Consider the following 11518-nt stretch of genomic DNA (forward strand, 5'->3'; position numbering starts at 1 on the left):
TTTTCCCTACTTTGTGAGAAATATGTCATATCTTCTAGGGGCTTGATTATTCTTTTGGAACCCCATCCCCCAATCTCGAAAATCAAATGGTTCCCATGAACGATTTCTGTGGGAATTGCTCGTCTTCCATGTTAGTGGGGGTTTAATGACGCACCACATACCAGTGGATCTGTAAAATATTTTTTTCCAAACCTTAAAAAAACTGAACGACGGGAAGTATATTTTTTTACCGTGATTGTCGACTTCATCACGGATTGTCGACTTCATTACCGGGATTGTCGACTTCATCACGGATTTGTCGACTTCATCACAGGGATTGTCGACTTCATCACCGGGATTGTCGACTTCATCACGGATTTGTCGACTTCATCACAGGGATTGTCGACTTCATCACCGGGATAGTCGACTTCATCACGGATTTGTTGACTTCATCACTGGGATTGTCGACTTCATCACCGGGATAGTCGACTTCATCACCGGGATTGTCGACTTCATCACCGGGATGGTCGACTTCATCACCGGGATTGTCGACTTCATCACGGATTTGTCGACTTCATCACCGGGATGGTCGACTTCATCACCGGGATGGTCGACTTCATCACCGGGGATTGTCGACTTCATCACCGGGATGGTCGACTTCATTACCGGGATTGTCGACTTCATCACGGATTTGTCGACTTCATCACCGGGATTGTCGACTTCATCACCGGGATGGTCGACTTCATCACCGGGATTGTCGACTTCATCCCGGATTTGTCGACTTCATCACCGGGATTGTCGACTTCATCACCGGGATGGTCGACTTCATCACCGGGATTGTCGACTTCATCACCGGGATTGTCGACTTCATCACCGGGATTGTCGACTTCATCATCGGGTTGGGGCTTTACAAGCTACATAATTTGCTACTATGAAATAGCTTCATTTCAGTTTGCTGAACCTAATGATTTCGAAACCAGGAGATTTCGTATAACATCTTAACCCTGGCCAGCTCATTTCATTCATATTAATCTAATGGCGGGTTTTATTCTATGTTTAGCCGTGACGCAACACTCTTTGGTTTTCTTTCCTGGTGTTAATTGTGCAATTGAGAACACATATCTCCAGCCTTTTTGACAGATGCAGAGATCAGATTCTTTCACAGAAGATTGAAACATCTCGCATCCTGTTCTATAAGCACCGCAAGTTTCTAAATGCCATCGGGTAATAGAATCGCGAAAGCTATTCGTCAAAGCCAACGCGTTGACAGTTCTAAAATGCATCGAGTCGGCTAAGGTCTCCCGGACGACGATATACTGAAACAGACCACGCCTTCGTTATAAGGCGCGTAAATGGATAATTACTTCGTCATTCGCATCGATTGAGGCTTATGCAAATCGCCTCATGCTTCTATATGGAAAGGCTTGTCAGCAGTTCTTCACTTGCACTAATCACTGACCTTTAGTTTCAAAGCTCCTTAAATGAAATAGAATGAAACGATTTTCAATCAAAGTATTATTCCGTTATACCATTTATCTAGAAAACTTGAAGTCAGAGCAGATGTATAAAATGCACACACGTTTTCTGATTTGTTTTTGATGTTACTAGTATTTTGACAATCGCTTCCCGCCGGGGCTCTTTCTCCCCAGCCAATAAGAGAATGTTACACTACATTCTGTGACGGTGTGTCATTGCGTGTGTTGTCAATCACAAGGGGCAAATACAACACTGTTTACATGATGGAAATAATGCGCCTCGCGGGAAAAGAAGAAACTAAAAGAGTAATCAAATGTCAAGACCAATGATATTAAATCCTTTGTTGATTCCGAGGAGGTATATATCCCCAGTACCCCATGTTTGTGTTGGGACTTCCAGGGGAATTGTATTATTCCCATTGGAATTCAGAGCAAAACAAATCCCAAGTAGCCACTCTTGTCTTCTCTATGGGATTCCACACACATGAGACCCCGGAACCCATGTGTCTTCTCTTTGGGATTCCCAACAAATAAGACCCCCAGAACCCATGTGTCTTCCCTTTGGGATTCCCAACACATGAGACCCCAGAACCCATGTGTCTTCTCTATGGGATTTCAACACATGAGACCCCAAGAACCCATGTGTCTTCTCTATGGGATTCCCAACACATGAGACCCCGGAACCAATGTGTCTTCTCTTTGGGATTCCCAACACATGAGACCCCAGAACCCATGTGTCGTCTCTTTGGGATTCCCACACATGAGACCCCAGAAACCATGTGTCTTCTCTATGGGATTCCCAACAAACGAGAGCCCCAGAACCAATGTGTCGTCTCTTTGAGATTCCCAACAAATAAGACCCCAAGAACCCATGTGTCTTCCCTTGGGATTCCCAACACATGAGACCCCGGAACCCATGTGTCTTCTCTTTGGGATTCCCAACAAATATGACCCCCAGAACCCATGTGTCTTCTCTTTGGGATTCCCAACACATGAGACCCCCGAACCCATGTGTCTTCTCTAAGGGATTCCCAACACATGAGACCCCAGAACCCATGTGTCTTCTCTATGGGATTCCCAACTAGTAAGACCCAAGAACCCATGTGTCTTCTCTTTGGGATTCCCAACACATGAGACCCCCAGAACCAATGTGTCTTCTCTATGGGATTCTCAACAAATGAGACCCCCGAACCCATGTGTCTTCTCTATGGGATTCCCAACACATGAGACCCCAAGAGGCCATGCGTCTTTTCCCTTTGGGGCAAGATCGCTGGTACAACTTTGGGATTCCGAACAGAATAGGCTCCGTGTGTTCACGTTTGCGTTCCACTTGGGCTTCTGGAACTAGAGAGGTACCCCGGCCTTGCCTCAGTTTGGCGATTGCGGTGGACTAAAGATATCACCATGTTAGTCTCCCCTACTAAGAGGGGATCCGCTGACAGCAATGGATGCTGAACATGAATAGGGAAAACCCGGTCGGTGCTAACAGTAACACAAGGAAGTGGAGCGCATGCTCTCGAAACACGCACGACTCCAAAGACAAACGCAAAAACTACGATACTAAGAAGTCGAGGCAGCAAGGCAGAAACTTACGTTCTGAGGATCAAGTTTTGGTCAGAGTTACTGCTTTACCTTAAAGACCAAAAACCACATACGAATTGTCCGGCAACTCTGCACAGCGAATTGCGGCGCCTCAGACGACTGGGCCATCCGTGTCCCCTCATGCCAGTACGAGAAGCCCCAATTTATGTAGGACTTGGACGTTTGACATTTTGGTGAACCCAATGAGCATGTGTATGGAACTGACAAACCCAGAATTATAATCAGGTCGAATCTGGGATTCGAGCCGACGTGGGACACAACTCTGCATATCGACAACCTGAATGTTGTCTGCATAGACATAACAAGTATTCGAAGAAACACATACCCGTCAAGGGACGTGTTGAAATTATATGACGTCGTTGCAACGTCGTGGCGTTGTGCCATATAACTCAAGATGGGTTAAACTTTTATTCATTTCTCTCTCATATTGTTTGCCACGTGGAATCTGTCATGGAGTTGTAAACGATTTTTCATGTTCCCTTATTTTCTGCCGTCAGTATAACCACCTCAAGATTCCGATCAGCTGTACCTAGGCATGCCGAAATAAAACCTGAAAAGCTTTTGATATTTTAAATATTGATATAGAATAATATCTCTCCGTTATCAAGTTTAAAAAAAATTAACGCAGAGATACCACTGTTATATCATAAATATAACATATTTTCATCGATTGAAAACATCACAGTGTTAGAAGACTTCCATCCAGGCACGTAGTGTTGTACCAGAGAGGCTTTTTCAAATCGACAAAAGCGGTAATGACATTATTTCCCCTTAAAGTACAAACTTTCCAAAAGCTTGTCTTAAACTAATACATGCACCACACTGGCTAATCTATACTTTACAATCCAAACCAATCTAAAGCTATCAACATCTGCAAATATTCTTGGAAACTTAGGAATTCGACTCTTGGAAACTTAGGAATGCGCGGCCATTCAACAGTTTGAAAGGATCAAATCCTTCCCTTACCAAACTAAACGGTCGTCCATTTAAAAATATAAATACAAGGTTTAAATAGTTTATTGGCACAACGACAGGCAGCAGAGAAAGAAGACGGGCACACATATGTATAGATATAGATATAATATATAATATATGTATGTAATATATTTATGTATATACACTCTGGCCAGTAAGACACCTGTCAACAAGTATGTAGATATATAACATGCTTTCATAGGAAACACTTTCAAAACTTTCATATAATACTGATTATCATGAAAGGTAAAGTCTGTTGTTATTGTGAGGTGATTTCATGATAATATACAGCGACGAGACCATGAAAACAGTTCAATACCAGGCTGATTACAGGGCGCCAAACTGGCCTCGCTTTGAGGTACAGAGGGGTCAAGGCTGTACCAAAGGGAGATAAATCAGCCTGCTATTTTCTGCTGCTTTACTAGTCTACACTTGACGACTATCGAAGCTGTGGTTGACATTTGTCCTTGGATTGGCATGATGAATAGGTTTTCGTTCGGGTGACGTTTTGTAAGTTGTAGTCATGGCAACAGAGAAGAAAAAAGGAATCAAACACGCGCTACAATATATATGTCATTTTTGAAGCATGTCACGGCGTATCTTGCAAAGAAAAAGCGTACAAAACTTAGATTTGTCCATATTTGTGCAGTCACACCGATGTGTCTGTCAACATTCGTAGCACTAGGAAACACAAGCAGGTACGTCAGTATCCTTCTGAAAAACCTGGTCCGTTGTATTCATGGTTCATGTTCCAATGGCAAGGAGGACACAAGTCATTTTCTCTTCAAAAAATATTTCCATAACAAACAGAAAGCCCTTTGAAGTCCTGGCGGTTATTCCGTGAATAAAACACGTCGTCGTTATTCTTAACGTCATACCAAACAGGGGCGTCGCCTGCAATGGTCCATTAACTCCGGAACCACATCAACTAGTCTGATTTTCAGTAATGATCGTAATTCAGGCCATGTCGATCTACAGCGCGGTCTCGTCACCAGTGACGGCCGTTCTGCCATTTTCTGTTGGCAAGGTCATATACTGCGAGTAGTCACGATCAAGCTGAACTTGGCCTCCAGTAAACAGGCGTTTAAATGTCTCCCGGAACTGTTTACTCATTCCGCAGTAAATAAAGAAGTTGAGGGGGTAACTGAGGAGGATGAAGAAATTGGACATGAGGGAGAGGATGTTCATTGTCTCCCTCTCGATGATGGAAACGCCGAACGTATTTTCCACAATCATGATGATCATTAGTATACCGAGGGGGAATTCCACAAGGAGGAACAGCCCCACGACTGCAACGAGCATTAACGTCGTGCAGTTGCTATCTTTCAACTTTTTGGATTCGCTTTTTTTGTTCTGACGTAACAACTGCATGCGCCGACGTTGCGCACAGCGCATGGCGTAGATTAACAACGCGTTCATGACGACGAGAGAGATACATGGTACTAGATGGATGAAGATCACCCGAAACCCAAAATAGATGTTATAATATATATCTAACTTTCCTACTACCCACTTCCGATGGCCGAACTCACAGCCAATCACTGTCTGATTTAGATGGAGCTCGGAGGGCAGCGCAACTGGAGTTATCTCCTCCTCGAAGAACCGACATAGCTGACTTAATATGGCTATAACGTATATTACAACTGTTCCTCGGATAACGTTCGGTATGGTACACCACGTCCTCGCTCGAAACGAATGACATACGTAGATATACCTTTGAATGGCAAGAGCCATCGTTAGCCAAATAGAAGCAGTGTGGAAAATGATTGGTATATATTCCGATAAGTACTTATATGTGTAGCACCATTCATACGGTACAATTTCTCGAAACCGTTCTGTCCCAAAGAAGTAGATAAATATTGGCACGGGGAATACCCCGGTCAACATGTCGGAGATCGCCATGGCAGCAAGGAGTACATTGGTAGGAGATCGCATATGCCGCTTCAAGAGAACAACGCACACCAAGGTGTTGTTGATAATTGTCAAGAATACAAGAATCGGCGAGATGTAACCATTTATCGGAACCGAGTATTGTCCTGGGAACAACATTGGTAGAAACAGGTATTTCCTCATCATGGGGGGAGGGGTAGAATGATATGTTGAGTTTAGCGTGGTAGACATGTCGGTGGTTGCCATCTTTGAATCTGCCGATATATTGTCGATCATGCCGTCCATCATACCATGATGTCTCTCGGCGCACAAAGTGACTAATTCCACAAGCGGCTCTCTTCGCCGTTACCAGATCCTAAGCTCTGGCTGAGAAATTAGTTCAACAAACTTATGGTCAATATTTGGTCCCGCAGAAATGTGGGTAAGTCAGACACGCCGAAATAACTATTAATCTCCTTTCGAGGATGTTTTCTGTCAGTACTCACAGTATCAAATCAGTATTAATACTCAGTATGTTGATGGCCAAGGAAATCCTTCCGCCTCATTCACGTATGGAAGTCATCTTGAGTTTCATATCAGGGATCCGTGAACCAGCTTCAGCAGCACGAAGTCTCCGTAATGAAGTCACGTGTCCCCCAGTGTCGTACATCCACAAGAATAACAGCCGTATTTTTCGCTATTTCACAATTTTCGAACCTGTTATTCGTAAACACACACTCGATGAGCACTCAACTGTTTGTTAAACGCGGAAGCTCAACGTTAACACCTACCAAGCAGAAACAAATGCCATACAGGTTATTCCAGGAAAAATACGTCAGTCTGAATGATGCGTGACTACAGGTTGGCCGTTATCCCCCGATCCGCAGTAACGCTGGTTTTGGCAGGGCAAGGTTGCGACGTCAAGAGACCAGAATGAGGCTATAACGTTACTGCGACGCTTGACGTTGATAAGCACAGACGTCAATCTACAATGAAACAACAATATAGTCAGGGTATGAGATGACGGTCACTGAATGTTGATCTATCGAATCGCGCAGTGAAGCAAGAGGCACGTGACTCTGTGACGCTGTGACTCTGTGACTCAGGTACGTGACTATTAAGTCTGGGTATCTCGAATGACTAGCAATGACACATATCATGATACATTTGGGCATATGTGACAGCCATAGAATACAAATAAATGTGCAGCGTGCTAACATAGCAACAGCTTGTAGCATCAGAGATGCTCTGTGTCATTTTCAAACTGTCCATTTGCGTGTCTGGCTATCATCTGTCGTCTATCTGTCCCTATCTGAATATACATGGATGTCTTTAGAACTATCAACATATGTATATATATGAATGTATATATCTGTCTATCTACTTCTATATATCTATGTATGTTATATATCTCTATATACATCTATATATCTATGTATGTTATGTATCTATATATCTATGTATGTTACATATCTATCTATGTATGTTATATATCTCTATACATCTATATATCTATGTATGTTATATATCTATATACCTATGTATGTTATATATCTATATACATCTATATATCTGTGTATGTTATATATCTATATATCTATGTATGTCATATATCTATATACATCTATACATCTATATAAATCTATATATCTATGTATGTTATACATCTATATAAATCTATATATCTATGTATATTATATATCTATATACATCTACATATCTATGTATATTATATATCTATATATATGTATGTTATATATCTATATACATCTTATATCTCTCTCTCTATATATATATCTATGTATATTATATATCTATATATCTGTATGTTATATATCTATATACATCTTATATCTCTTGTATCTTCCCCCCCCCCCCCCCCCCCCCCCCCCCCCCCCCTCGGCGCTATATGTTATTGCCGAAGTCCAACCACGAATACAAGTGAAGGCAAATTATACTTACAGGTGAAGACTACGTGTGGGCTCTTCCAAAGGAATCCCGGCAGGATACACGATGTCATCAACGCTTTATCAATGTCTTTGAAGTGTTTATTTTCGAATAACAACGCCGGACAACGCGTCAGAGCCCCGTCTGTCCACCACAATGACCATCATGTAGACACGAAATATCCCATGACATCGAGCTCCACTGGTCCATGTAGTCCACACACGGGTGTCCCTTCACATTTTGTGCAACAGGGCACACTCCGATTCCAAGTTGTTAATATCCCAGTTTAATGAAACATACAGTCTTGTCTTTCACGAGAATCACTGTCCCCGTTCAGTGGTTAATAAAGACAGTCAACGCCTTGACTGAATGTCTTAGGTTATGTGTGATTATTCAAGGGAGGTGTTCTTTAAGCTGTATCTTGTGTTAAAGAGCGTGGCGAAGCGTAGAACTCTCGTGTTGTGAGCTTAAACACACGAGTCCAAGTGTTAGGAGAAGCGTTCGTCGGCGAAATACCGTCCTTTTCTCAGAGATTTCCCTTTTGTGTGTATGAAGTGCAATTTCATAAGGTAACACACACTTAGTCAGTTATGGAGACGAGATAAATACTCAATACCCATATATTGAATAATATTAAAAATTACCTTGATTCACTGGCATTAATCCAAGCAGAAATACCAAGCACAGTATATCACAAAACTAATAGTTTGCCTGCTGGAGGCGAGTATCCACAGCGTCACTGCAAAATCAGCCGCATATGTCTCCAAAGGTAGCTGGCAATACTCAAGACTCGTGCCACACTATAGGTATCTAACACCTGCAGCACACGGCCGGAAAGTGGCAACGCTTCCTACTAAGAAAAACACACGAAGCCAGCGGTGAGAGCCCTCAAATCTCTTTTCCGATATCCGCTCTCTTATCAGGAGCCGTGCCTCCAGTTGGCGCGACAACTCTGCAGCACTGCCGCGGCAAGAATGGCTTCAACGGAGACTCCTTAATGGTGAGTGTCGTTTCCAGATAGCCAATGCGCTCCGCACACAGCTCGCCGGGTTATGAGAGTGGTCGAGAGCCCTCGCCGACTCGCAGCACCTAGAAAAGAGAGGACAGAGTATTAGGGACGGCGTTCAGACAGACATGTTTCCAACGGGATCCAGTATCGAAATATAACAGATCACCACGGTGATGGAGCTTTTAAACTGGTTTGATTTCACTGAAAATTTGCTAACTCACATTGGTTGATGTTCGTGGGTGAGCTTGGGGACTGAAGGTGTTGTGTATTTGATATACAGTGTGCGAGTTGACAGCTTGCGGAATCGAGATATTAAAGCCCGTATCTGTTGCCATCAAGTCCCTTCATTAATCCTCAACAAGCAATCGAAATTTGTCCTTTGCGAATACGCGTCGGGGCGTTATGGCCGGTTGACCGTAGAGGAGGTTTTTTATTATTGTCCTAAACATTGATCATTAACGGAAGTAGTATCACGATGCAAGGCCTGATTCGCTCAACTCCCTGGGGGGATTACCAGACGCTGAAACAACTCGGACAGCGGAAATGTAATTTCGAGTTTCACTGGGTCGTTTCAAAGGCAAACAATTAATGTTCTGCTAAGCGACGTGATGTGAAGCGTCGAGCCCCTCTAGAGTTATGACTAAAGACTGAAAGTTGCGTGCCTGTGTTTTTTTCACACACCTCTGTGGAGATTTACAAGCGTTAAGAAAAGTGGCAAAAGAAATGTTTTTTAAATACGTTCCTTATATTTGTTTAATGCATTTGAATGGTGTTAGGGAATTCTCCTTCTGTAATTATACACTGCTTTGCTTTATTTGTCATTGTGGAAATACAATGTGAAGTGAATTTGGATTATCGTCACGTTCAAGATTATTTAACACGTGCATGCTGGTGTGTGTGCTTTGTCATTGTGGAAATACAAGGTGAAGTGAATGTGGCTTATCGTCACGTTCAAGATTATTTAACACGTGCTTGGTGGTGTGTGTACTTTGTCATTGTGGAAATACAAGGTGAGGTGAATGTGGATTATCATCACGTTCAAGATTATTTAAAGTGTGTGTGTGTGTGTGTGTGTGTGGTTGACTAATGTTCTAGTTCGTACTAATGCTGATTTTATAGTGCTAGCTCACTGAGATACCATGCAGCAGTTTATCATGTATATCCCACTCAGACACAGTATACTGACTCCGATCCGACCATTCCTTGTTTTAGCCCTTTAATGCCGATCACGGGCAGGGTGAATACAAGGACTATCATGCAATATAAACACAGCACGTATATATACGGGAGACAATCTATATTTACCCTTAGATAACTATGAATGAAATGAGCTCAGTATATGACCTTTGGAATGACGGGGTGAAATGTACAACTATAAAGTCAACGGATATGTGTTTAATGTGATTTACGCCGTGCTTGTCTGTCCGTTTGTCAGACAACACCAGGCCCTAGTTAATATAGAAGGTATGTGTTTGGCCGTCTCTGAAGAGGGGTGTGGGGGGTGGGGCTGGGTTTGGAGGTGGATGTGTGGGGTGTGCGCTTGGGTAGGTGGGTAGGGGTATGTGTGTGTGTGTGGGGGGGGGTGTGTGTTGGGGGTGGATGTGTGGGATGTGCGCTTGGGTAGGTGGGTAGGGGTACGTGTGTGTGTGTGTGTGGGGGGGGGGTGTGGGGGTGTGTTGGGGGTGGATGTGTGGGGTGTGCGCTGGGGTAGGTGGGTAGGGGTATGTATATGGGTGTATGGGGGGTGTTGGGGGTGGATGTGTGGGGTGTGCGCTGGGGTAGGTGGGTAGGGGTATGTGTGTGTGTGTGTGTTGGGGGTGTGTTGGGGGTGTATGTGTGGGGTGTGCGCTGGGGTAGGTGGGTAGGGGTATTTGTGTGTGTGTGTGTGTGTGTGTGTGTGTGTGTGTTGGGGCTGGATGTGAGGGGTGTGCGCTGGGGTAGGTGGGTAGGGGTATGTGTATGTGTATGTGCATGTGTGTGTGGGTGTTAGGGGTGGATGTGTGGGATGTGCGCTGGGGTAGGATAGATAGATAGATAGATCATCTTTATTTCCTCCAGTTGATGAAGATACATTGATATGAGATATAAATGTATACATATATAACAGCTGATATATTGTATGTACAGACAGTTTCACATCGTTATCAAATGATGTTTCTTAGTAGGTTTTTCCACATTTTAACAGTTTTACAAACACGAAGCATTATATTTGCCCATAGATTGTATTCAATTGCCATAGTACTTTCTGTTGGCAAACCGCCAAGTAAAAAGGACAGAAAGGTATCGTCATCATCGTTCCAGATACTAGAAAAAGTTGTCACATCTAGTAAATCAATAATAGACTCAACAAGAATATTTCTTTGTTGTTCAGTCTTTTTACAATACATAAACACATGTTTGATAATATCAAAAGCAAATGTGCCGCATAAACATTCATCAGATTGTATACTGTAGGTGCTAAGGCATAATAAATATGCTAAATCATAGAAGTGTTCCGGTCTTTCAACTGTAAGTAACCAAAGTCTGTGTACCTTAGGTGATCGTATAAGAGAGTATCGTTTAGGTTTTCTCTTGAATGAATCTCTGCATGAATTACGTTATGGTCACATACGCTTATTTGTTCTTTAACTCGACTCGCCCATGCATGTTTGGAGGGGAAATG

At 43.0% G+C, this 11518-nt stretch overlaps 1 protein-coding gene across 1 annotated transcript; it reads right to left on the minus strand.

The window, feature by feature from the left end:
- Positions 1-4086: 4086 nt before the first annotated feature.
- On the minus strand, positions 4087-8785 carry LOC139472736 (sex peptide receptor-like). Its single transcript, XM_071255191.1, has 2 exons — positions 7863-8785; positions 4087-6886 (listed from the first exon to the last, which is right to left on the minus strand). The coding sequence occupies exon 2, from the start codon at positions 6207-6209 to the stop codon at positions 5004-5006; it is 1206 nt and encodes a 401-aa protein (XP_071111292.1). The 5' UTR covers positions 6210-6886; positions 7863-8785; the 3' UTR covers positions 4087-5003.
- Positions 8786-11518: the final 2733 nt, after the last annotated feature.

The sequence above is a fragment of the Haliotis cracherodii genome, unplaced genomic scaffold, assembly GCF_022045235.1.
Source record: "Haliotis cracherodii isolate W230 unplaced genomic scaffold, xgHalCrac1.p SCAF_25, whole genome shotgun sequence".
Lineage (NCBI taxonomy): Eukaryota > Metazoa > Mollusca > Gastropoda > Lepetellida > Haliotidae > Haliotis > Haliotis cracherodii.

Excerpts from the sequence above, each read along its gene's own strand:
- LOC139472736 (XM_071255191.1), bottom strand. The coding sequence starts at position 6,209 with ATGATGGACGGCATGATCGACAATATATCGGCAGATTCAAAGATGGCA.